At 51.4% G+C, this 25,804-nt stretch overlaps 1 protein-coding gene across 1 annotated transcript in view; it reads left to right on the top strand.

The window, feature by feature from the left end:
- JAG1 (jagged canonical Notch ligand 1) overlaps positions 1-25,804 on the top strand; it is a 44,573-nt gene that overhangs the window by 6,822 nt on the left and 11,947 nt on the right. The window contains exons 3-18 of the mRNA XM_061435614.1: positions 3,046-3,097; positions 8,233-8,487; positions 10,089-10,149; positions 13,867-13,997; positions 14,205-14,324; positions 15,026-15,139; positions 16,273-16,386; positions 16,971-17,084; positions 17,497-17,543; positions 17,884-18,057; positions 18,554-18,704; positions 19,525-19,689; positions 20,152-20,265; positions 20,878-20,991; positions 21,076-21,189; positions 21,326-21,442. Coding sequence (XP_061291598.1) covers positions 3,046-3,097; positions 8,233-8,487; positions 10,089-10,149; positions 13,867-13,997; positions 14,205-14,324; positions 15,026-15,139; positions 16,273-16,386; positions 16,971-17,084; positions 17,497-17,543; positions 17,884-18,057; positions 18,554-18,704; positions 19,525-19,689; positions 20,152-20,265; positions 20,878-20,991; positions 21,076-21,189; positions 21,326-21,442 — 1,957 coding nt within the window. The remainder of the gene's footprint in view (positions 1-3,045; positions 3,098-8,232; positions 8,488-10,088; positions 10,150-13,866; positions 13,998-14,204; positions 14,325-15,025; positions 15,140-16,272; positions 16,387-16,970; positions 17,085-17,496; positions 17,544-17,883; positions 18,058-18,553; positions 18,705-19,524; positions 19,690-20,151; positions 20,266-20,877; positions 20,992-21,075; positions 21,190-21,325; positions 21,443-25,804) is intronic.

Raw genomic sequence — 25,804 nt, 5'->3', positions numbered from 1 at the left:
CACTTCTCAGGGCTTGGTTTGGCTGCCACTGTTGCCAGGAAAAGGAAGCTCCCAGCTATCAGCACAATCACCTTGTTTCTCACATCCCCCTTCTTAATGTGGCAATTAAGTGCTGGCCACTCTGCCCGGTGCCAAGGTAACCCCCGCAGGCAGGATGGGTGCGGAACTCAGGCCTCCCGCAGCCCAGGTGCCAGGGACGGGGGCAGGCACGGGGGCGCTTTGAGGCCAGGACCCTCCTCGAAGTAGAATCCCAGGGCATCCTCTCCAAAGGGCCTTCTGAAAGCTGACCATTACTCCTTCCTGCTGCACGGAATGGAGACCTACCTCCCGGGTTGCCAGGTTCCCTGGAGCTGGGGAGGGGCAGAGCCATTCACTCTGTGAGCCCAAACTGAAGGCCTGATCCTGCCCATCCCTCCTGCTTTGCCCCCTGGCTGTTTTTCTGGGGAAAAAAAGGAAAAATAGGTGAATGCCAGGTAGCTTTATATAAGAATCCTATTCTTATAGCTTGAAACCAAGAAAAATCCAGGTGTGTGCAGTTTTCTTTTGTGTTTCTTTGGGGGTGGGGGTGTTTGTATGAACTTATTAGTAAGTTGGAACACCTGCCAGTCATCTCACCTGCCCCCCATACCACGCTGTGAGGAGGGCCTTGGGATTCGGCCTCCCTTGGGGTTAGGTTGGCAGTGGCCACTTGGATGTGATGTGATTGTAGTGGAATGCCGATTTGGGACATGGTACCTGGCCTTGACAGCATAAGGTGAGCATGCGTGGTCTGGACCCTGGAGTCTGGATGTACCTTCTGGGATGCACAGAGGTCAAGCATGGGCCTGGGAAAAGTTAAAGCTCCCTGGCAACTAATAATCATTGCCAAATGATCTCGATTGCTGATCTATAGTGTGGGGACGGAGTGGGGGATGAGAGTGCCCCCTAATAGGGGCCTCCGAGAGGATTCTTTGCCCTGAAGGTTGGGTGGGGAGGAGTCCTCCTGCCCTGGGAGGTGAGTCCTAGACCTGTGGTCCCTGCTCTGAAGCCTGGGAGTGAGACCGTCCAAGACCGCCAATGCTGCAGCCCCCAGCCCACGTCTGTTTCCTAGAAGGCGGTTCGTGGGAAGACCCAGATGCAGGCCCTCCTTCCCCTCAAGGCGGGGCGTGTTGGCCAGCGGCTTCTGAGGTCTCCCAGTTCTGGGAGGATGAGTCTGAAGGCAGCCTGGCCTCCTAGGACCTTGTGTAAGAACGATGCCGCCCCCTCCCTTGAGCATTAAGCAGTTGCTGCTGTCACGCCAGCTGATCCCAGAGGCCCTTCCTTGCGTGGGGCTTGTGGGCATTACGTGTTTAGTGCTGGTGCAAGTCTGTCAGAACTCCACGTGTTGGTGCGTTTAATCAGAGGATAAATTGCAGCAATATGTGCAAGTGGAGAGGTGGGTCTTGTCGTGACCTGTAAGTGAAGGGCTTCGTTATCCAGCATCAGCCCCACGTGTGGCCTCGTTTGGACCTGGCTCTCATCTCACGTCTGTAGAGAAACTTCACTTCTTGCTGTTCTCAGGGAGGGGTCCTGTAATTTGTAGGAAATCGTAGGAAACGCAGAGGCAGTAAATAAGGTGTAACTTTCGCTAATAAAATATCAACAATGACAGCAGTGAATTTGGACCTCTGGCTGGTTGCAGGAGAGGGCTGGGTATATGCCCCGGCTTGCCTGGTTCTGCTTGCTTCTCAGAGCATTTTCCCACAGTTATCAGTGAACGAAATGGAATCCTACTCTGCTTTGAGTATGAAACATATTTCGGCTGAATTCCAAGGCAGGGTCTATCACAAGATACTTTTATATTCAAAGACCTGCTGGGTCGCTGTGTGAGCAGTAAGCTTGCCTTGAGTTATGAATGAAGCTCCTTTTTTTTTAAATTTCTTCCTACCCCCTTCTGTTTTTGCCTTCACCTTGTAGTTACCTTCTTGTGGCGCAGTGTTTGATCGATATACGCTGCTCTTCCCAGCATACTGGTGTTGGACAGTGAAAGGCAGGGGTGCAGAGAAATGTTCATGTGCCCGCCTTTCCCATTCCACCCCCTCCTGGACATATTTCCCATCACGAAGACAGCAGACGCTTTCTTGAAAGCCTGGTGTTTTGTGAGACTGACCTCATCCTAAGTTACAAATGAAGATTTGAGTAAAAGTGGGAATTTGCTAATGGCTTGGATTTTGAGGGGAGAGGTGGAATTCTGAGATAAGCTGAAAGATAAAAGGTGCCTTCAGTAGAATGGCTGGCATCCCGCCAGTATCCAGGGAATTTGTTTGGTTAGTGGACTCTGATTATTCCTGGAATGTTAGATCTTATTGACAGATAAAGTTTATCAATAAATATAACCATGGAGTGCAGCTCTTTCTTCCTTTTATACTTTCTTTCCTATCTTCTACCAGCACTGCACCCCCACCCCCGGCACAGCACCCCTAAGTTAGGTTGCTGCCTTTGTCTTCAGAGTCTTTTTGCACCTACCCACCCCTCCTGCTTCCTAGAGTCACCTGATACTTGTGGGAGCCGAGATGGTCTCACATAGACAGGGCTTTCAAAGGGTTCTGAAAAGGAAAGGGGGCCCCCGGGGGCCTCCCCAGCAAGGCCCGGAGTGAAACAGCAGTCCGCAGCCCTCCTCAGTGGACGAGCACCCCCACTCCCCAGCCCAGATACCTGGTAGCTTAGCTGAGAATCAGTTCTTTGTGCAGCTTTCTCAGGCCACAGGCTCAGGGGCTGGGACGTCTGGGGAAACCACCCGCCGAGTGTGCACAAATCGGGAGGGGGCATTTCCTGCTCGGGACTTGGGGCGACCTGCCTGTGGACGACAGGGAGCGCTGCGTCTTCTGTCAACTTGGGGTGGGTGCTGGGGGTGGGTGGGGAGCTGGTCTGGGTCTGAACACCCAGGACCTCGCTTCACGGCGAAGACGGGTCCCGTCTTGGCGCACGGTTTTGTTTGGCAGAGCATGCAGGCAGGCCGAGAAAGCCTGACCTTTGCGAGCTGACCCCGGTTTCTGAATACTGAGCTGTTGTTTATCTGTGTTTCAGAGGTCCTACACTTTGCTCGTGGAGGCGTGGGATTCCAGCAATGACACTGTCCGTAAGTATCAAACCACAGGCTCAAGCTGTGAGTCTGGAAGCACACCGCAAGTCCCCGGGCCTGTCAGAGCTCCTCTGTACCCACCCACTCCCCATCCTGAACCTCTCCATGGAGTCTTTTTCCATCCCTTCCCCTAGAATGTTCCCTTGGAATATTAAGTGGCCAGAACAGATTTCTAGTTAACTCAGCCCCTGAATACAGGCCTTAGATTATCTTTAGGATAGAGATCTTAATGGTTTTACAACTCTAAAACCTTGTAGACTGTGAAAGGATCAAAGTAGTGACTTTTAAAAAGTCCATTTAAATTTTAAGTGAGTGTTTAATCTCTCATCAGAAAGATAAAGCCCCAGAGGTGGCTCTGGGCTTGAAAGACCGACCTTGAATTTCACTCGGTGGGCAGGTGAGGCCTGAGTGGTCTGTTTCCCACACTGGGCATGACAGTCCTTTCGTTGAAGCTGGCTCCAGTGCCAGCTTGGCTGCTCCAAGGCCACCACGCTGGCCTTGTCCCCGTCTGAAAGCTGACCCTATTCTCAGCACGGGCTGCCCTCTGGGGGTGGGCGGGCGGGTGGGCGCAGGGGCTGGGGGAGCCCTGGAGGACGCGAGTGGGAATGGCAGCTGTCTGGCTAGAACAGGGCCTCTGCTCCTGAATTGTACCTTCAAACTACGCCTCCCCTCCCTGGCTGATTCTGTTAGTACCCCTTTTGCCAGCAGGATCTGGGTGGTTGTCATGGGGAATCTTGGTTCACGCTGAAATCCGATTCTGCACAAGAGGAGGGGCTCATCAGCCCGCTGTCTCTGACCTCTCCCTCCGCGGGGCTCATCCTCTGACCCTGACCCTTGGAGTGTTGCTGCTGGTAACATTTCCCTCTCTTCTCACCTTACTTTTTCTTCCTGACTCTGGGATCGGTGAACACCAGAAGGGGCACCATAGGGCCAGCCCTATCTCACTGGGCTGCCTGGGCCCACCTGGTTGCTGCTGAGCCCGTTACCAGAGGCTGCAGGCTGTTTGGGTCACCCCCTCCCTTTAGCATCTGAGTCGAGATCTGTCGTCTGTCCCGTCCCCGGGTGATGCCCTGTCCTGCGGTGGGGGTGGGGGGAGGGGAGTCTGTGCCCAGCCTGGGTTGTGGCTGGTGCCAGTCAGGGTTGTGGGCACCTGTTGGTTCTGCTCCCTCCCCTGCCATGTGTTGGGGGTTGGGTGAGTGTTATGTCACAGGGACCTGATTGCAGTGGTCACTAAGCATTGGGGTGACGGGGGTGGGGCAGGGATAGGCTCCTCAGCTCTCCCGGTGTCAATGTTGATACAGGCTGGTGGAGCGAGCATCCTTGAGGTTCCTGCTGGCTCCTGGTGAGAGCCAGATCAGGATACCTGCCGGGGTGTGCAGAGAGCCCCGAGCATCTGCAGGGCCCTTCTGAGGCCTCCCATCAACCCACAGGCCAGGGGGCTCTTCCCCGGAAGCGGAGGCCCGCCCAGAGCTGCCCAGGGTTGTCTGCTCCATTTGGGGGTTCTGGAGCCTCTCGTCCTTGCTGGGAGGTAAAACCATGGAAGTACATCAAAATGTTGGGGTGGGGATAAAGGCCTTTCAGACCTTTACTCCTACAGTGAAGGGTTGCCTCCAAGTCGCAGGGTGTCCCCTGCAGGGCACTGAGCTCACCTTGTTAACCCAATGAGGAGGGGCTCGGGTTTGCTGGGAGTGGCTTACCCACTTGCTTTTCCAGCTTTCCTTCGCAGTGCTTCTAAGGTATCCTGAATTATAGCACGTTCAGAACCCAATGTGTCATCTTCCCTTCCCAAAGCGGAGCTTGCCTAGGGCCCTCGATGGGTGACTGGCAGCAGCGTTTGAACGCCCAGGACCATAATCCAGGAGTCTGGGCGGCACTCCCTATGTACCGCCCTCTCTCCGCATCGGCCTCTAATCCACCTCCGAGTCCTGAAAGTCTTGTGTCCAGCACCTCACTGGCGTCTCACTGCAGTCCTGGTCTGCGCCACCTTCTGCTCATGCCTGAACTCCTATAGTAACGGCTGAATTAATGGACCTCTATCTGCCCTGGTCCGCTTCTGGTGCTTTCTGTGTTCTCCTGCCATCTTCATCTTTTCAAAGTGTAACGTTTGAGTGTCACCTTTCTAAGAGCCATTTGGCAGCTTCCTGTTGTCCTTGGGACAGGTATCTGTGTGGCCCCAAAGCCCCTCTCACAGCCCGGCTTTGTCTCCCTGTCTGCTCCATCTCACATGCCACACTGTCGTTTGTCACATATAATCGTACCGCACCAGTCACCAGAATGCATCACATTCTCTCCTGCCTCAAGGCCTTTGCACGTGCTGTTCCCTCTCCCTGGAGACTTTTGCTTTTTACTCCCTTCACGCTCTATGCCTCCCAGGGGGACAGTCCTCCATGAGGGAAGAACCTGAAGATGTGTAGTAACCCAAATGGAGTTGGCTGCTCTTTAGGGACCAAACAAGGCTTCAGATTTAGAGGCAGAGCCCTGAGCTTTGGAACTGAGAATGCCTTCTCACAGCAGCTCTGCAGTGAACCCTCAGGAGCAGAGCCCGGCCCACGCGAAGCCCAGGAGATACACATATGTCAGGAAGTATAGGATGGCCTTGCTGTCATCTGCCCTCAAGGTCATTGCTGTTACCTCTCAGGACTGAGCTATCTAAGGGTGTAGATTTTACTGTTTCCCAGAGCAAATGATTTCTTTTTATCACTCTGATCAATAGGTATGTAAACACAAGTTGGCATCCTGAGGCCAGGTTTTCCTTATATCTTACTTAGCCTTCTTGGCCAAGGTTGCCATCTAAGTTTGTGGTTGGCATGGTTCCAGGGTTCTGCTCATACTCGCCTCTCATGCCCTCCTCCTTGGCCTGCAGAACTGTTGCGGGTACTTTGCCTTCCATCTTCACACAGTTCACGATTGCAGGAAGGCCTGCTAACATCCCCTTCTACTCTCTTTATTACTATTTATTATCATTGTTATCTTTGGCTGTGCTGCAAGGCCTGTGGGATCTTAGTTCCCAGACCAGAAATCGAACCAGCATCCCCTTCATTAGAATGTGGATTCTTAACCACTGGACCGCCAGGGAAGTCCCCCTTCCAGTCTTAAAGCCGGACTGCCAACTGAACTCGCCCAGAAACACTGGTAGTGCCCTGAGCTGATAGGAAGAATGATTCAGGTGGCAGGAGCTTAGAAGAAGCAGTCAGTAGACATGCTCTCTGTAACCCGGATGCCAGGAGTGTGTCACAGACACACTAGGCTCCCTCTCAGCCCTTAGGGAGAATCTGTCATGCAGGTATGAGGGCAGCTGTACAGCCCTGTTCGCCCCATTGAGGATTCCAACATGATGTCCCACAACATCTTCCGGAAACAGAAAGCATACCAGAGCACTGACACGGCAGCCTGTGCCTTTCGGATTACCCTGGACTGCCGTCTGAACTGTTTGTTGTTACCTGCCTGAGTGGAGGGGAGGCCTCGGAGCCAGGGCCAGTGTGTTTAATTCCTTTATTAAGATCTCATCGTCACATGGTAATAGCTCACTCCACTTTTTAATTGAACCAGCAGAGCAAACACACAGTTAATAGAGGGACATTTTTGTCATTCTTTGGCCCGTGTTTATTTGCAAAACTCAGGTTAGGAAAGCGTTCTCTGCAGGTGCTTCATGCGTGCTGGGGTGTAGGTCTGCAGGTATGCGGGCTTGTCCAAGGCTTGTCCTGCCCAAATGTAAGCGCCCAGAGGGTGTGGACTGGGTGCTGTTTGAGGTGGAGGGTGGCCGAGGCCACCCAGGAGGCCCGTGTCCTGGTCACCCGTGGCGTTTGCCCAGCCTTGCAAATGAGCACAGGCCCTGGGCCTAGAAAAACAGGGGTGTGGGTGGGTAAGAATCACAGAGACACTGCACGCAGGCCCTAACGGTCGCTCCAAGGCGGCCTTAGATTTGACAAGGCTTCCAGGGTTGGTACTGGCAGGTTTAAGAAAATAAACACAGGACCAGGCTGGGTGCTGACTTGGGGCCTCGCTTCCTTCTCACAGCCCTGCTCTGAGCTCTGGACACCTGAGTTTGGAGCTGTTTTTGTATTTGTCTCTTACCCTACTAGATGATGCGTGACCTCAGGGCAGGGACCACTGCCTCTTTCTGGAGCCGCTTTGGCCCCGGCTGAGTCTAGGCAGTCTTTAAGGAACTTGACTTGGTTGGAAAAAACCTTCAGTCCACCTGTTGGTAAACTGGGGTGAATGATTTTCCCATCTGCCCTCTGGGCAAAGGTGAAAGTTCAAATACATCAAGTTCGTGGTATTGCTGTTTAAACACCAGCTTAAGAGGCAGCAAAGTTTTCAACTTAAAAAAAAACACCCAGAATTACTCTTTGGCTTCCAGTGGAGAGTTTGGGAGTAGACACAGCTTTTCTAAAGCAAAATACGCAACTCTAAAACCAGAAAAGAAAGGTTGCTAACCTTGACTTGGGATAAGGAAATTTCTTGGAGAGTAGCCTTCCATAAGAGAGGGGCCTCTTTCTATTACATATAAAGAGCTTTTGCAAACCAGTATTACCAGCAGCAAAAGAAGAGTTGGTGAAGGAGAGAAACAGGCTTGCAGTTCAGAGGAAGAGATACACGCGGCTTTGTCAAAAGGGTCCTCACGATCGGTTAAACACCCATTAAATGAGAAGGTCCAGTAACACGCAGTGTTGGCACTGCTGTTGGGAAAGTTTGCTCTGCTGGTGGGAGAGCAGGAGGACAGGGCTTCGTTTCTGGTGGTTGGAGTTTTCTGGGTGGAAGTGGGTTTGTGTGTGTGTCTTTGACCTAGTACTTCTGTTTCGGGGATACTTCTTTCTTTTAGAACAACATGCAGGCAAATACGTTCAAGGCCGTTCCTTGTGGCCTTCCTTATTAACAAAAGGCCAAAAACAACCTCAGTGCACATGTCAGAAGTGAGGTAGATAACTTCACTTTATTTGCAAACAATGAAATACTGGAAGTAAGAAGGTAAATGTATGGTGGTTGCCTCTGGAGAGGGAGGTGAATGGCTTATTTTCTGCCATTTTGTACCAGGTGCATTTGTTATTAAAAATCATCAGAATGGTTGGGGGAGAAATCTCCGATGTGAAGGTCACTGTGATTAATCCTTCCCCCCCCCCCCCCCCCTCCAGAACCTGACAGCATCATTGAAAAGGCTTCCTACTCAGGCATGATCAACCCCGGCCGGCAGTGGCAGACACTGAAGCAGAACACAGGGGTTGCCCACTTTGAGTATCAGATCCGAGTAACCTGCGATGACTATTACTATGGCTTCGGCTGCAATAAGTTCTGCCGACCCAGAGACGACTTCTTTGGACACTATGCCTGCGACCAGAATGGGAACAAAACGTGCATGGAAGGCTGGATGGGCCCCGAGTGCAACAAAGGTGTGTGTGCGTGCTCGACCGCTGTCACCGTGAGGGCCACAGTCTCACCCGCCTCCGGTCAGGTGGCGTCTCGGGCTGGGAGATGGGGGCTGTTTTCTAGGCCCCAGACACAAAGCTGCTGTCAGTACCCACTCCCCCAGTGAGTCTTGCCCGCTAACCCCGCACAGTGGCTCCATCTCCGGAGCGCTGTCCTGGGCTAAACGGATGCTGCTTGACGCCTAGCCCCTCCGGCTCAGCCTGTGAGTGGCTGACACGGGTGTGTGCGGGCCACACCCCCGCAGCCTTGATTCAGGGCTGCAGTCCGCACTCCAGAGCTGCACCTGGGATCGGGCCAAGGCCAGGCTCCGGCTCATTCCAGTTCCGGCTCAGCCGCTGCTCTTCTGCTTGCTGCCGTCAGCGCCTTCTCTCTGCCTGACCCTGCTTCTCAGGGTCCGTGCTTAAGGCCCCTGACCTCACACAGATCCTGGCTGAGATGGGGTTACCCAGCCAGTGTCTGAGAGCCTGTGAGAAACAACACCCTAGGCTCAAGGTGGCCTCCCGGCAACCTTCACTGGGCATCTCTGGGGGCAGGGCTTTGGGGGAGAGAGTGAGCGGTGAATCGAATGTACCTACAGTGGGATACACCTCAGACGTCCCGTCAATTGTCATCCCCGACTGCTAGAATTCAGGGAGTTGGCACCAGTTCACAGATGTGCACAGAATTGTCTGTGGGCTTCACCTTTACAAAGCTTCTCATTCAGAGCAAATTGGTGGGTAATTCTAGTTAACCATATAATAGGCCCTTACGAACATTAACGCACTCTGCTTGGTTCATATAATTTGGTAAATTCCTTTAAGATAAACTCAAGTTAAAAAATGAATTTTTGAACTGTGGCTGAAGGGCAGAGCAAAGAAGAATTTGCTGGTCTCTCAGGCAAAAATGCTTTCTTAAATAATTAGAGACAGGAATTTGAAAAGGTAGCCTTTCTGGGATCCAAATAAAAGGACTGATAAACATATTTTAAATAGTTGATGTCCTAAAAATCAGTAACAGTTACTTAAAAGTATCTGCCCACTATTTTTTAATGTCTGCTCAAAAATTTTTTTCTGTAAAAGAAGCAGAATTGCTTTGTAGAAATACTTTGCAAAAAAAAGTACCACTAGATCCGGCTGGTGGATTAGCCTGCCAAGCAAGGTCGGCCTGGTTGGCTTTGTGAGTCCCGTGCGGTTTCTGAGACCCAGGTGTTTGGTCGGAGGGTTCTAGGAAGGCTGGAGGATGGAGGAAGGAAGATGACCAGGGGAGGATTGGGCCTTCTTTTTGTTTTGGCGAGGGTGGGAGCAGGGCAGGCATCCTTCAGAGGCACCCCTTCCCCTACCCACTTGCCTGCTTTTTGTCCACACATAGCGTCGCGTTTGAGGATCTGCTCACGTGGCCTTGGAGTTTAAAGCTGGATTCGTTCTTGGGGCACCTCCCATCTTCCTCTCCTTATAGTGTACTTGAAATGAGATCTCTTAAAACAGTGGATTTTGTCGGATGAGGCCATTCCCGTGACTGTGGCCCTGCGAGAGACTGGCAGCACTGACTCACCCTTCTTTGTTTCCCTTTTTTATCTTTTTTACAGCTATTTGCCGACAGGGCTGTAGCCCCAAGCATGGGTCTTGCAAACTCCCAGGCGATTGCAGGTAAACAACTAGACTTTTTTTTCCCCCTAATAATTATCCCTTTAATGCAAAAAGAGGACTGACTCTACGGTGAGTATGCCTATCTTTCATTGGAGGACAAGAAAACTTGACCAAAAAAAAATTCAAATAAGCACATCCGAAGCTTATTAAATTATACCAGCTGTCCACTGGAATGTACATGCTTCTCTCTTGGAAAAAAAAAAAACTTCTGGGCATAGCGAGTGACTTCATGTATTAACGGTTCTGTAAATTGATAACACGTTGTTATAATCTTCCCCTTCAAGTGCTAATGGACTGTCCAGGACTGGGTTGGTGCTGGGGGCTCTCTCCTCCCCCCACCGCCGCGGTGTTCGGTCTCCCGGCCCTCCCCCACTTTTCCCATCAGTAGGGAAAGTGGAGCATTCTTTAGAATGGGATTAGCACGAGCTCCTGGCCCCCTTCGCAGGCGGGAGCCCGGCCGGTGCTGAGAGGTTAATGGCTGGGCTGGAATCTTGTCAGTTGAGCCTGATGAATGCAGACTTTTGCTGCCGACCTTTGAAGTCTGTTCTTTTATGGCGCGGGACAATGCAAGAAGCCAAACCTAGACCTTCCCACCCCCACCCCCCCCAACTTCCCGCTTACAGCTTTTGGAACTTCTTGAAATGTGCATCATGCCCATCTGGGAAAGGCTTGTCTCAGGAAATGCTGTGGCTGTCTGTGGCATTTTGACAGGAGCACCCACTTTACTCCCCTCCCAGACCTGAAGGATTAGCAGATTTAATGTGACACTACATGGGTCCTTCGGACCTGTTGTTTTCGCCCCCAAAGCCACTCCAGTTTGAGCCAAGGGCAGCTTACAAATCCGTAGTCTAGAGCAGTGCCTCTCAAACTCACGTTACCTGGGGCTCTTGTGAGGTCTCGAATTCTGAGTCGGGGGCGGGTGAGGGGCAGGCGGATATCGAGTCTCAGCAGTTGCAGCAAGCCTCCAGTGATGCCGCTGTTGCTGGAGGGACAAACCTCGGTACTGTGTCATTCCCCTAATTAACCGGGCGTGTGTGGAAATGCAGGTTCCAGGGTACCACCCTGCACCTAGATGATCCCACTCCCTCGGCTGGGCCCAGGGAATCTGCATTTTGACTGGCCCACCTCAGCCACATGGTTTTGCTACTCAGAAAGTCTAGAGGACCGCCCTGGTCGCCTGCACCTCGGGGTGCTCCCTGCCACCTCTGTTCGCCTCCAGGAGCGCTGAGCTCTGAGGCTTGAGGCTGAAGTAGAGCTCAGGGCCACTGAGGTCAAACGGAAGAGGCTGCTCTGAGATGTCCCTGTCCTTGCACTCCAGAGAGGCGGTTATGCTCCCGGAAGCCGAGGGGGTTTGGGGCGGACCCTACCAGTGGGGGCAGCTGGCGCCATCGTGGGGAGCAGGCCCTGCTCCTGAAGGGTGCTCGCGGGTTCAGAGCAGCCGAGCTCGCGGGCACCCGCCTGTGTTGGGCTCAGATGACTATCAGCCAGGGGCTGATTTCTGCTCCCGTCATCAGAATAAACACGCCGCTGCCAGGGGAGGCCCTCCCAGCCAGAACAACAGGCTTTGTCTCCAGAGCTGAGCCCTTCCTCTCTCAAAGTCTCCCTCCCACTCCTGCCTGGACACGCAGGCCCTTACTGACTGAAGGTGTGACTTTCCCACACAGCATTTGCATAGCCTTCCACCCGGCTCCTTCCCCTTCCCTTGAAAGAAAAATGATAACAGAACCCTCTTGCGGCCAGAGGAAGTTCTGGTCGGTCTGCTGCTCCGTAGCTGGATGGCCCGCGACCTGTAAGCAGCCCTCTGGATGGTGGCCGACAAGGGTGTGTTTTTGTTCTGTTTCCTCCACATGAGAGAACCTGCCTGCCTCTCTTGCTCCCCAGTCGACCTGGGTTCCTTTTCCTGGATGCACGGTCTTGCTTCATTGCAAGCCTGCCAATAATATCAAACTTAATTGTGAATCATCCTGTGAGGAAAGTCGCTTCAATTTCTCATGAGAACCTTAATCATATATTATTAAACTGGGACAACTTTGTGGATGCCTGTTTTAGGGTCAGTATTTTTATTTGTTTTCTTTTGAAGTCATCCGTGGCCTCTTGTGGTTCCTTTTTTATGCTTGGGGATCCAGCTCTCATTAATTAAGAGCTGAGGGCAGGTCCTCAGCTGTCTCTTCTTGCATTTTGTTAAGCAAATTGAAGAGGTGTAGCAAGCCCTCATTTGGGAGGGAATAGGGGAAAGACAGTGACAAGAATGCTATTTCAAAAGCAACTCCCTCTTAATATCTACCTTCTAGGCTAAGAGTATCAAAAGCATCACCGTGAACTCCCACCAACTTGAGGGTCCACTTTTAAAGAAATTGCTACCAAAGCATTGACTTTGTTCTTATTTTACTCCATTAAATAGTCATTTGTCATTTAGACTGAAGTTTCATTTCAGATCAACCGGAATCCTGTGTCTGATTTTTAAACCGCACATCCTGGTGGTTCTTTGTACTGGGGCGTGGATGGCTTGCTTTTAGAAGTTAGGAAGTGGTTAGTCAGAATTCTCAGGGGCTAAGTTGACTCGCGGCCATGGGTGATTAGCCATTAGCTGGATCCCTATAATTTTCCCATGACGAAGATTTTTAACTTGCCTTCAGCTCTCTGGAAGCAGAAAGCCTTTGCGTCTTGGGGTGCTTGTTTTCCCAAGTTCAGCTGAGTGGGAAGGGGGAGACGGTTCTGACACAGCTTTCGTGGGCCCGCCGTGGAAATGCTTGCCTATTGCTCTCCCTTGCTTACTCCCCCTTCACTCTGCCATGGGGGCCCCCTTCCCTCTGCTCCAACCTGTTTGCTGAAGCTGGATTTCTGAGAAGACACAGTTGCAGAGGGCTTGAAACCTGAGGGAAGAGTAGCTGAGCCCTGTCCCAGGTGAAGGTGTGTGCTTCTGGTTTTGTTTGAGGATCAAAGGCACTCTCTGGCCTCCAAAGAGTCCGATTAGTGATGCGCTTATTTATCAAGGAAACGCACCTCCCTTCCCCAATACTGGATAAACTGAGTTGACTCGGTTTTTGCAAAGTGAGAAATAACTGCTATAGAATAGAGAGCATAAGCAGCCACGATGATGGGTCATAGGTCACCCACAGAGCTGGCTCTGAGCACGGTCCGCTTTCCTCGCTGTCCCTGCAGACATGTGTCCAGAGATCCAACCCCATCTCTGTGAGGAAGGGTGCCTCCTCCCTCCTTGTCCCGTCTCAGGACGCCTCCGTAGGAGGCAGTTTTCTGCCACCCTTGATATCTTGATGCCTTGTTGTGTGCTGGGGTCATGCCTTGCTCTGAAAAGGACCCCAGTGGAGCTGTGGTGTAAAACTCGCCAAATTTGCAGGACTTGTGCGTGGCTGCTGTCACTGGAGGGAGATCTCTCTCCTCTGCCCCTAGGGCTTGATTGATTCCCCACCCTGGGCTCCTGCAGGAACCCGAGAAGAGAGAGGGGCTTTGTGCAGGAAGGCCCTGCGAGGGCCTCTCCCTAGACAGCCCGCCTTTTGTCGGGAGTCACCTGGGCCTCGGAGGGGCCCTCGGTCCCACTGTGAAAATGTTTGTTCAGAGGGAACCCCTGGACGGACCTTGAGCGTCTACCAGGCGGTCACCAAAACTAGCAAGCCTGGGCTTCGAGGGCTTGTATTTTCTGGCTCGGCTCTCCCCGCCAGCTCTGGAGGGTAAGGCTGGCGTGCTGTGTGTCCCCAGGTGCCAGTACGGCTGGCAGGGCCTGTACTGCGACAAGTGCATCCCGCACCCCGGCTGCGTCCACGGCACGTGTAACGAGCCCTGGCAGTGCCTCTGCGAGACCAACTGGGGCGGCCAGCTCTGCGACAAAGGTGCGTCCATGCGGGGACTGGGTTTCCACTTTCCTTTACATTTGTTTGTTGGGCTTTTATTCCAAATCTGCTTGAACTTGCCTTTAACGCTGTGAATTTGGGTTTATTTCTCTTGGTTTTAGTTTGTAAAGAGGAATGGGTCTAGGAACGCAGCAGATGGGCCGTCTCTCTGATCTTTGAGAGACTTCTTTGGGGTCTTTTTGGCAGATCTCAACTACTGCGGGACCCACCAGCCATGTCTCAATGGGGGAACTTGTAGCAACACAGGGCCTGACAAATACCAGTGTTCCTGCCCCGAAGGGTACTCCGGGCCCAACTGTGAAATCGGTAAGCGCTCTAGGTGCAAAGAAAGCCCCTTTTCTACTCTTTGTGTCTGCTCAGCTCAAATACACTTAGAGACTTGGAAAAGGTGAAACTGCCCTCCGGTGTTAAGATCTGTGCTCCCAGCAGCTCCCTGGCTCTCTGAAACCTCCCTCCAGTTGCTCAGGTGTTTTGGGTGTGGCTGATTGCATCGGGGCAGCGTGTGCAGGGCAGTGACCCAGCTTCCAGTCGGAAGCTGGGAGAAAGGTGACCAGAGCTTAGCAAGAAAGATGACTTCCTTTTTCCCCAGACACAGTGGGGTTGTGTCCCACGCTTGCTTGCTTGCTTTTTTTTTTTTTTTAATATTTATTTATTTTAAATTGATGATTGGTTTACAACATTGGTTTGATTTGTTGATCATACATCAACATGAATTAATATGTTGTACCTATGTTAACACAGGTACGCCTGTGTCCTCTGCCTCTTGAATCTCCCTCCCACCCATTTCCACCCCTCTAGGTTATTTCAGAGCCCCAGTTTGATCTCCCTGAGTCATTCAGCAAATTCCCATTGGCTGTCTATTTACACATGTTAGTGTATATGCATCATTTCTTGAACAAGCTCGAGCTGGTGGCCCGGGGGTGGGCTTTGGGTGGGGTGGGCGGGGAGCTTGCGTCCGGTAGCCTCTTGGTGGGTGTCCCATGCTGATGGCCCTCTGGTGTCCACAGCGGAGCACGCCTGCCTCTCTGATCCCTGCCACAACAGAGGCAGCTGTAAGGAGACCTCCCTGGGGTTTGAGTGTGAGTGTTCTCCAGGCTGGACTGGCCCTACGTGCTCCACAAGTAAGTCCGGGCTTTGACCTGTGTCCTTTCTCCGTGCGGGGGTGGGTGTGTGGTGGGGGCCGAGGATCACTGTGTCGAGATGCAGGGCTATCGAGGCCCCATGTTATCTCAGTGCCAGGTCTGTCTCTGTGGGAGGGGCTCCCCTGTCTGAGGCAGCCTCCTAAGTCAGCACGTGCAGCTCTGACGGGAAGAGGCTCCCCGGGAAAGCTTCTCCCTTTGCACGTTCCCCCTGGAGCCCCGCCTCCTCTGGATTGAATCCTGGGGGCGGTGGTTCTCCTCGAAGCCCTGCAGACACCACCTGTGGGGGAGGTTGTCACTACTGAAGTTCATTGTGGGGACAAACATTTTCCAAGAGGGACCAGGGCTACCGAGTTACCAAGATGTGTGGGTCCTACCATTTCCCTTGGAGGTGGGGAGTCTGTACTCCTTAACAAGCCCCTGGATTCCTGGGGTGTCGCCAGGCCTGAGGTCCGCTGTCATCTACTCCTGAGAGCAGGAGGCGACACAGTTAAGGATTGGCCCGGGCTTGGGATCGCCCCCACTGCTTGTGGGACTCTGGTTGCTGCCAGCCGCGCCCTGTTTCAACAGAGAAAGGTGGCGTCCTCTCTTCCCATTTCCTGGGGCATGAAGGCTCAGCGAGCAGGTTCATAGGGAGAGTCTGCCACCTCCTGAGTGTGCAGGAGACCACCCCTCCAAAGGCCCTGGAGTCCAGTGCAGAAGTGGGAGGTTGGGTACCCCAGGCATGTTATTTTGGGAGAACTCTGTGAGCAGATAAGAATGTGATCTTTTTCACCAGTGAAGAAAGTTATTTATCCTTACTGCTCCTTAGCTACCTTTGAGCTGAGATGAAACTTTTCTTTAGAAATAAAGGTGGGCAGAGATGGTGTCCCAAATTACCAAGGGCTGACGCCTAGGAATCCAGCTGGCTGTCCTGCCTGCTTAGGTCGGGGATTAGATGAACTGGGCCAGTGGGGGATTTAAAGCTAAAATCGGGCCTTACCGTCATCGTGGCTGTCACTTCAGGTGCCTTGCTCTTAAGTGAAGGTCCCTCATGTGAGGGGTGGTGTTAAACTACCTGATTATCAAATGGACTGAGATTAAGTTGCCAACCCTCTCCTCTCTCTGTCGAACAGACATTGATGACTGTTCTCCAAATAACTGTGCCCACGGGGGCACCTGCCAGGACTTGGTTAACGGATTTCAGTGCGTGTGCCCGCCCCAGTGGACTGGCAAAACGTGCCAGTTAGGTAAGAGAGCCCCCGCACCAGAGTTAGCGTGAGTCCTTCAAGCTGTTGGGGAAGATGCATGTGACCGGCTGTGCCAGTTCACGCGCAGTCCCTCCCGAGAAGTCATTTATTATCGAGGGTCGCGCCAGCGAGCCTGGGAGAAATCCCTCGTATGCAAATGGCCTGGCTTTTGGAGGCCCTGTGGGAAAGTCGTGGGATTCCTCGAACCATGTCAATCGTCTGTCCGAGAAGTGTTCAGCTGGGTTCCAAACGGGGATGATCTCATGAGGAATGAGCTGTCTGCATTCTTTCTGCCACTTTTAAATCCCAGCAACTAGGCTGCGCTGGGTTCTGCGCAGAAGTGCCTGGTGCTTTCTGCCCTCTGGTTGGGGGCTGGCTGTTCACAGCAGCTGGGAAGTGATCAGTCAGCGTGCCTTATTGGATCATGGCTAGAGGATTCAGATGTTCCAGATAGTATCTCTTATTTAGCGAGCTTACTGAAATGTCTCACTTCAGACAAACTATTGGTGGTTTCTTTTGTGGGTGTGGGAGGGTTGGGGTGGGGGTAGAACCCCATTTCTCACTGTTCATCCTCTTTCTTTCAGATGCAAATGAATGCGAGGCCAAACCTTGTGTAAATGCCAGATCCTGCAAGAATCTGATTGCCAGCTACTACTGCAATTGCCTCCCAGGCTGGATGGGTCAAAACTGTGACATAAGTGAGTGAGGTTCTCAGCACTTTGATTTTCATGACGCCAGGGTGTTGAAGGTGTTGGCCGGCTATATATAGTCAGGCTCCAGGTTTAAGACTTGAGGAGTAGAAGGAAAACCTTATAGAGGGAATGTTTTTGGAGAAGGAGTGTTCAGTGAAAACATACTTGTTATCAGGCTCATTAGCTGGTAAAAAGGCCGTACACTGATAAGGTGGTTAAAACAATGATGTGAAGTTACAGTTGCTCAGTCTGGAAGAATTAGGGAGTGTTCCCACCCAGTAATAACCTTATCTCACGGGAAGCACACAGGAAATCTGATTGGAGGTTTTTAATCTGTCCTGAGAGGAGAAGGCTTTTCAATTAAGCCCAATTTCAATGTAAATTGTCCCTCTGATGTGATGGCTTGTTTATTTTTTAGATATTAATGACTGCGTCGGCCAGTGTCAGAATGATGCCTCCTGTCGGGTATGTAAATCTTTGCTTCAGTCAAAACCTTACTGATTGACAACAAGCCTAAAGATTGATGGGACCCCCGGAAAGCTCTGTCCCTGGGGGATTTTAAACTGCAGATGAAAAGTGAGGCTCTGGACGCTTCGCCCGGGCTCATGTTACCCCCAGCCTCCCTCCTGGGAATTGTCTTGACGGCATGCACGTAGAAATTCCTCTGTCACGTTTGGAAAGGCATGGCCTCTCTTTCAGTGAATCAGCTGAACCGAAACAGTCACGTTGAACCACCGAAGCCCCGTGTTTGTGCAGCACCTCGAAAAAAATGCATGTGTTTCTCCCCCTCCTTCTCCTCCTCCAGGATTTGGTTAATGGTTATCGCTGTATCTGTCCACCTGGCTATGCAGGTGATCACTGTGAGACAGACATCGATGAGTGTGCCAGCAACCCCTGTCTCAACGGGGGTCACTGTCAGAACGAAATCAACAGATTCCAGTGTCTGTGTCCCACTGGTTTCTCTGGAAACCTCTGTCAGGTGAGCCAGGCTGGAGCGCAGATGGCCAGGTTTTCACAGATGTCTCCTCCTCTCCCTCCATCCCCCAACACTGCCTGGAGTCTCCTCTTGACTAGGGATCTCTTCGAGATAAGCAGTGAAAGGAGACTGATGAGTGATTGTCTTCCGGGTGTCTGTTGATTTCTTTATTTTTCACTGGAGGATAATTGCTGTGCGATGTTGTGTCTGCCATGTAACAGCGTGAATGAGCCATGAGGACACACGTATCCTCTCCCTCCTGAACCTCCCTCCCGCCCCTTCTTTTTGTCTGTTTCATCTCAGACCCAGCGCTCTCCCACTCTGCCCTGCTTTTTCAAATGCTTACCTGGACAGTGTCTAGGACACAGCTATAAATCGTGCTGCATGTCCTCCTGACGGAAGCAGTTGGAAGGGTCACGTTCCAGGGGCCGCTGCCCCAGAGGAGTCGTAATCACGCCTTTGTTTTACTTTGTTCCCTGCCTGGTCCCTGGTCCCACAGCTGGACATCGATTATTGTGAGCCCAATCCCTGCCAAAACGGTGCCCAGTGCTACAACCGAGCCAGCGACTATTTCTGCAAGTGTCCTGAGGACTATGAAGGCAAGAACTGCTCCCACCTTAAAGACCACTGCCGCACCACCCCCTGCGAAGGTACCGTCTGTCCCGCTCAACGCTGGCTCCTCTGCGAAGCTCCTCCTCCTCTCTGGCCATTTGTCACTGCCCTGGGACACTCGAGGGGAGTGTAGATTGATAGCCCCTTTGGAGGGAAGCCAGAACACGTGGAAACAATCTACCCAGGCCGCCAGTGGAGGGGCCATGCCTGCAAGTAGCCTGGGGAGAGAAGGAAATTCATTTAGCATCCTGTCCTGGGACGGGCTGGTCTGCAAGCCGAGACTTTGCCTGGGGCACCCACTTCAGCAGCGCCTTCTGCCTTGGTGGTCTCTGCACCAGCAGGTACAAGAGCCTCAGGCCACATGTGGTCCAGGGCATTTAGAGAGTGATCGGGGCAAGTAGAAACCCTGATTTACCTAACTTTAATTTACTTAAATGTAACTAGCGCCTGTGGCCGTGTGAGGTGGCTTAGCCCTAGGTTCTGCAAGTCCGTCCTGCAGCCCTGTGTGCCACTGAGTGGAGGGGAAAGCCGTTCCTCCTCGTCAGCCAGCTTCCAGCAGAATTGGTGGATGTAGCAGGAAGGGTGGACAGGGCCTGCGTGCATGAGCTGCTCGGCTCCACAGGAAATAAATACCACAGAAAAAAAAAAAAAAGCAACTACTACTCTCCTCTGCGTGGAATGTTGGCTTTGCCTGTCACAGTGCATGCAGCACATGGCCATCTTGGCCCCCGAGGTGCCTTGGGGCTTCTTACCCTCAGTAGCCAATGGCGCTTGCCTCTGGGAGAGCAGGCGGCCTGGGTCTTGGGTTTGGGAATGCTGGGTCCCTGGCGGGGCACTGAGCCCGGGTCTGTCTTGCAGTGATTGACAGCTGCACAGTGGCCATGGCCTCCAATGACACGCCGGAAGGGGTGCGCTACATTTCCTCCAATGTCTGCGGCCCGCACGGGAAGTGCAAGAGTCAGTCGGGAGGCAAGTTCACCTGTGACTGTAACAAAGGCTTCACCGGAACGTACTGCCATGAAAGTAAGACCACGTGGCGTCAGGGCCCCACCTTGCCTGGCCTAGCCGTGGGGGCGGGGCTGGGGCCTGGATCCTTTTAGGCAAGACCAGCTCAGGGGTGCCGTCTAGGATCCAAGACCGAGGTGGTGCTTAACTGAGATCACTGATGCCTCTGGGGTCTTTAGCACATATGTTTCAGGAGGTTGTGAAACCTCCATAGGTAGGGGGGTCCGCCTTCCATCGCAGTTTCTTCCTGACCCTCACTGAGCAGCTTCGTGTGAGGATGTTCAGTAGAATGGACGGGTTGCCCTTTGGAGGCCCCTGCTTCCCCAGCTGCCTGTCAGGTTGCAGGACAGTCCTGATGGAGTTCAGTGTGGCGGTGTCGGGTGGCTCTTCTCGGGAGGAGCTTGAAACTCCTAGGAGAGCGCTGGCAGTGGCATCGCTGGTCCTGCACTCACCCAGGTTCTGTGTCCCCTCCTTCCCCAGACATTAACGACTGTGAGAGCAACCCCTGTAGAAACGGCGGCACCTGCATCGATGGCGTGAACTCCTACGCGTGCATTTGCAGCGGCGGCTGGGAGGGGGCCCACTGCGAGACCAGTGCGTCGGGCTCCCTGGGCACGGCCGCGCTGGGGCAGGGGGCAGAGGCAGCCCGGGACGGCCGCGCTGGGGCAGGGGGCAGAGGCAGCCCGGGACGGCCGCACTGGGGCAGGGGGCAGAGGCAGCCCGGGACGGCCGCGCTGGGGCAGGGGGCAGAGGCAGCCTGGGACGGCCGCGCTGGGGCGGGGGGCAGAGGCAGCCCGGCAGGCCTTTCCTTTTAGTGAGAATTTCTGGAAGCAAGGCCCCAGCAGCTCCTGCTGTGGGACCGGAGAGCCTGTGTGCACTCCTGTAGTGGTGCTCAGGCCAGCCCATGGGAGGGAGTGTCTTTGGAGATGCTTTGAGAATTAGCCCCTGGAATTAGCATGCTTGATCTCCCAGCTTACAAAGAAAGGGGTCATCTTTTCTGCCCATCCTGAGTTGAACTTACATGACTTGTCCCGGGCTCCTTTATTCCTGGGAAAGGCTGACCCTGCTTAAGTCCCGGCTTGGCTGTGCTGGTTTTTGAACTGGGAGTGGAAAATGGGGTGAAGGTGGAGAGACGTGCCTCTTGCACGTTGTGGGGCATTGAAGGGCCTGGGAGTGGCTTCAGCTGGGTGTCTGCTCTCACTGCAGACATTAACGACTGCAGCCAGAACCCCTGCCACAACGGAGGCTCCTGTCGCGACCTGGTCAATGACTTTTACTGCGACTGTAAAAATGGGTGGAAAGGCAAGACGTGCCATTCACGTAAGTGGGGGCCGGCGGGGACCTTGGCCTGTGTCTGGGGGTGCAGGGAGGGCGGCCTGGGCTCACACCGATCTCCTCGTCCAGGTGACAGCCAGTGTGACGAGGCCACGTGCAATAACGGTGGCACCTGCTATGACGAGGGGGACGCTTTCAAGTGCATGTGCCCTGGAGGCTGGGAAGGCACGACCTGCAACATAGGTACGTTCTGCCCCTGCGGCTGTGGTGCGCGCAGGGCATCCGAGTCCCTGGGACCGCTCTCCGGGGCCTGTGTTTTGTCCCTCGCGAGGTCTCTGGAGCCTCAGGGAGCATGGTCTTGTTTGCTCTTGTCTCGCAGCCCGGAACAGCAGTTGCCTGCCCAGCCCCTGCCACAACGGGGGTACCTGCGTGGTCAATGGCGAGTCCTTCACGTGTGTCTGCAAGGAAGGCTGGGAAGGGCCCATCTGCACACAGAGTGAGTGTCCCCCCAACCCCGAGCTCTGCAAGAGCCCATCCTGACCCCCGGGGGCTGGCGATGGAAACCAGAAGCAGAGCTGTGTGATGGCTCCGTGCACATCACCTGGGCCTTGATGGGAGGCAGCCCTGCCCCGGGCATGAGAAAGTCACCCACTGCTGGAGTCCAACTCCAGCAGCCAGGGATTCGACCTGAAGAGGTGAACGGTGTCAGTGAATGAGACAGCCTCTCAGTTTTCTTTGGACTGCCTGTTTATTTCAAGTTTAAGATTCTCGTTTATACTTTTACAAAAACATTAGGCCAGAGGTTTGACATTTTCAGTTTCCCCTCTCCCAGATTTATTATCTCCATAAATCGTTGTTCTTCAGAGTTCCTGCTTCAGTGATTCTCTGGGAATCAGCCTTATCATCTATTATCTACCTCCTCTAATGTGTCCTATAGTTAACATGTGATTACATTGTAACTCATGCTACAGTCCTCAGTTTATTACTTATCTTCCTAAATCCTGTTTGTCCCTAACATCCTGAGCTCACTATCTCTTAAAAAGGCTTCTAGCTATAGTGTCTCTAAAAATTCCTAACTTCTATAAGCTATAGTAAAATATGCTAACTTTACAACATTCCTTAAATCTTTAACTTCTAAGTGTTCTAATTATTTCTAAGCCCTACATTCAGTAAACTTCTTTGCCATAAACATTCTCCTCACAAATAGGCTTCAGATAGCAATCCCTCCCATGGCCTCAAGCTACGGCCTATGTGCTCATCCTGGAACACTCGTTTGTAACTCTTTGAACAAATGTCAATGATTAACTTTATGAATTATTTTCTGAGCACAGCTGCAGAAGGCTTTGTGCCTTCTCATGCTCCTCTCAAGAACAATAAGCACCTTAATATTCCTTTTCAGTCAACTCATTGGAGGAGAGGAAAAGACAAGTCAGAATTACAAGGCCTAACTCCTTAATCCCAGGTCTGTGCCTGCTGAATGAGGAGAGGGGGCTGGGGGCTGTGCCTCCATTTTGTCAGTAATGCCTAACACGGCTCCCGACATCTCCCCCTTTTCTATTTTTTAGAGCATAGGTATGAAACTCAGTAGATAGAGCAGAAACATTTTGGTTGAGTATTCTAAAAAGGCACAGGGCCATTACACAAATCAGAACTAACAGGCAAAAGCACATGGCTGCATTAATCATTATTATAGAAAAGGATCCATGGGAAAGATACCCCTCCAGATTTTCAAAGAGGGAATTAGAAAGCCATTGAGAGGAAAAGTCAGACTCTGCCTGCTTCATATTCTGAATATCCTGATGTAACTTAGAAATATCAATACTAAAATCTGAATGATTCCAGATGCCTAAAATATGATTCCTAATGCGTTCACAAGAGTGCATGGACTCATTCACTTGCAGAGGGGTAATGCACATCCATTTAAATTCAGCATGGCACCTTAAAGACAATTTAATTTTTAAAATTGTAATTTCTTGCCCCATAAACAAAACTGCTTCTTCTAAAGCATTGACCTTATTTTCTATTTTCTTATCTATAATTTCCTATATAGTAAGAGCTATGGAGACGTTTTTGGACAGCTGATTGACAAACGAGGCTGTATGCACTCCTTTTGACAGGGCAACAGCAGAAACCATAACTGATGCAATTATGGCAATCAAGGCAGTTATTCCCACAACCAGAGCTGCAATGAATCTCTTAGGTCGAGAAATTAAGCCATTAAGTTCATATAAAACTTTCAATGCATAATCGTCAAACGATTGTCCCTCTGATTTTACAGGGACCATCAAATATGGTGGTTGCTTTACAATCATCACAGCCTTATAATTATAATCATTCCCATCAACACAATTTGATATAAAACAATTCACACATATAACATTGTAAACAGTTTCTCCTTCAGAAACTTCCAAATCACTCTGATTTCTGGCCAACAAAAAGGCATAGGGAGAATGCAAGCAGGCCCGTGCAATGTATCTTTGTTCATTTAAAGGTCTATGTAAAATCACAGGTGCCATGGCAGCCAGTCCTTTCCATAACTCAGGCTGCATGGGACCCGTTCCATTGAAGCTCACTAAAGGAGGAACCCATCCATCAGCATGCCACCTAGTAATTACTAAAGCCATAGGGAGAAATGAATTATTCCATGTGGACCTATAAGGTTCTACATAAATCAAGCCCCATCGTTGATTAGAAAGATAGGGGCACCCCCATTCGGTCAGAAAATGTCCGGTGGCAGCAATGGGAATAGATAACTTTATGGCGTACATGCATTCTTTCCAATGAGGAAAGCCATAAATTCTGCTTATGCTTTCCCAAGCCTGTAGTCCTTGTTCATCAGAGTCCGAAGTGGGGACTGCACAACTCGGACAGTCCTTTAAATGAGGGGCTGCCTTTTTTAAGGCATCAAATAGTCTTTCTTGCACCCCCTGGCATCAGCAGCTGTAAAGACCAAAAGTCTCTCTTGCCATCACTTCTCAGAGAATCAGTAAGCATGCCTTTCAAGGAAGTGCTAACACATCCATTCAAAACTGGAGCTGCTCCTTGTAGAGAGGAAGGTATGGACACGCCTGAAAAATTGAAGGGAGTGCTGACCACTGTTTTAACATTATTAGGATAGATGGAAGCCTGCCCAAAAGAAGAGTTCAGTTCAGTTCAGTTGCTCACTCATGTCCGACTCTTTGTGACCCCATGAATCGCAGCATGCCAGGCCTCCCTGTCCATCACCAACTCCCGGAGTTCACTCAGACTCACGTCCATCGACTCAGTGATGCCATCCAGCCATCTCATCCTCTGTTGTCCCCTTCTCCTCCTGCCCCCAGTCCCTCCCAGCATCAGAGTCTTTTCCAATGAGTCAACTCTTTGAATGAGGTGGCCAAAGTATTGGAGTTTCAGCTTTAGCATCATTCCTTCCAAAGAAATCTCAGGGCTGATCTCCTTCAGAATGGACTGGTTGGATCTCCTTGCAGTCCAAGGGACTCTCAAGAGTCTTCTCCAACACCACAGTTCAAAAGCATCAATTCTTCGGCGTTCAGCCTTCTTCACAGTCCAACTCTCACATCCATACATGACCATGGGAAAAACCATAGCATTGACTAGATGGACCTTTGTTGGCAAAGTAATGTCTCTGCTTTTCAATATGCCATCTAGGTTGGTCATAACTTTTCTTCCAAGGAGTAAGCGTCTTTTAATTTCATGGCTGCAGTCACTATCTGTAGTGATTTTGGAGCCCAGAAAAATAAAGTCTGCCACTGTTTCCCCATCTATTTCCCATGAAGTGATGGGACCAGATGCCATGATCTTTGTTTTCTGAATGTTGAGTTTTAAGCCTACTTTTTCACTGTCCTCTTTCACCTTCATCAAGAGGCTTTTGAGTTCCTCTTCACTTTCTGCCATAAGGTTAGTGTCATCTGCATATCTGAGGTTATTGATATTTCTCCCGGCAATCTTGATTCCAGTTTGTGTTTCTTCCAGCCCAGCGTTTCTATTGATGTACTCTGCATATAACAAGCAGGGTGACAATATATAGCCTTGACATACTCTTGACATACTCATGACAGATTTGGAACCAGTCTGTTGTTCCATGTCCAGCTCTAACTGTTGCTTCCTGACCTGCATATAGGTTTCTCATGCAGGTCAGGTGGTCTGGTATTCCCATCTCTTCCAGAATTTTCCACAGTTTATTGTGATCCACACAGTCAGAGGCTTTGGCATAGTCAATAAAGCAGAAATAGATGTTTTTCTGGAAGTCTCTTGCTTTTTCCATGATCCACCGGATGTTGGCAATTTGGTCTCTGGTTCCTCTGCCTTTTCTAAAACCAGCTTGAACAACTGGAAGTTCATGGTTCACGTATTGCTGAAGCGTGGCTTGGAGAATTTTGAGCATTACTTTACTAGCATGTGAGATGAGTGCAATTGTGCAGTAGTTTGAGCATTCTTTGGCATTACCTTTCTTTGAGATTGGAATGAAAACTGACCTTTTCCAGTCCTGTGGCCACTGCTGAGTTTTCCAAATTTGCTGGCCTGTTGAGTGCAGCACTTTCACAGCATCATCTTTCAGGATTTGGAATAGCTCAACTGGAATTCCATCACCTCCACTAGCTTTGTTCGTAGTGATGCTTTCTAAGGCCCGCTTGACTTCACATTCCAGGATGTCTGGCTCTAGGTCAGCGATCACACCATCGTGATTATCTGGGTCATGAAGATCTTTTTTGTACAGTTCTTCTGTGTATTCTTGCCACCTCTTCTTAATGTCTTCTGCTTCTGTTAGGTCCATGCCATTTCTGTCCTTTATCGAGCCTGTCTTTTCATGAAATGTTCCCTTGGTATCTCTAATTTTCTTGAAGAGATCTCTATTCTT

This window comes from Bos javanicus, chromosome 13, assembly GCF_032452875.1.
Source record: "Bos javanicus breed banteng chromosome 13, ARS-OSU_banteng_1.0, whole genome shotgun sequence".
Classification (NCBI taxonomy): Eukaryota; Metazoa; Chordata; class Mammalia; order Artiodactyla; family Bovidae; genus Bos; species Bos javanicus.
The sequence above is the reverse complement of the archived record's forward strand: the minus strand, read 5'-3'. Positions and strand labels throughout refer to the sequence as shown.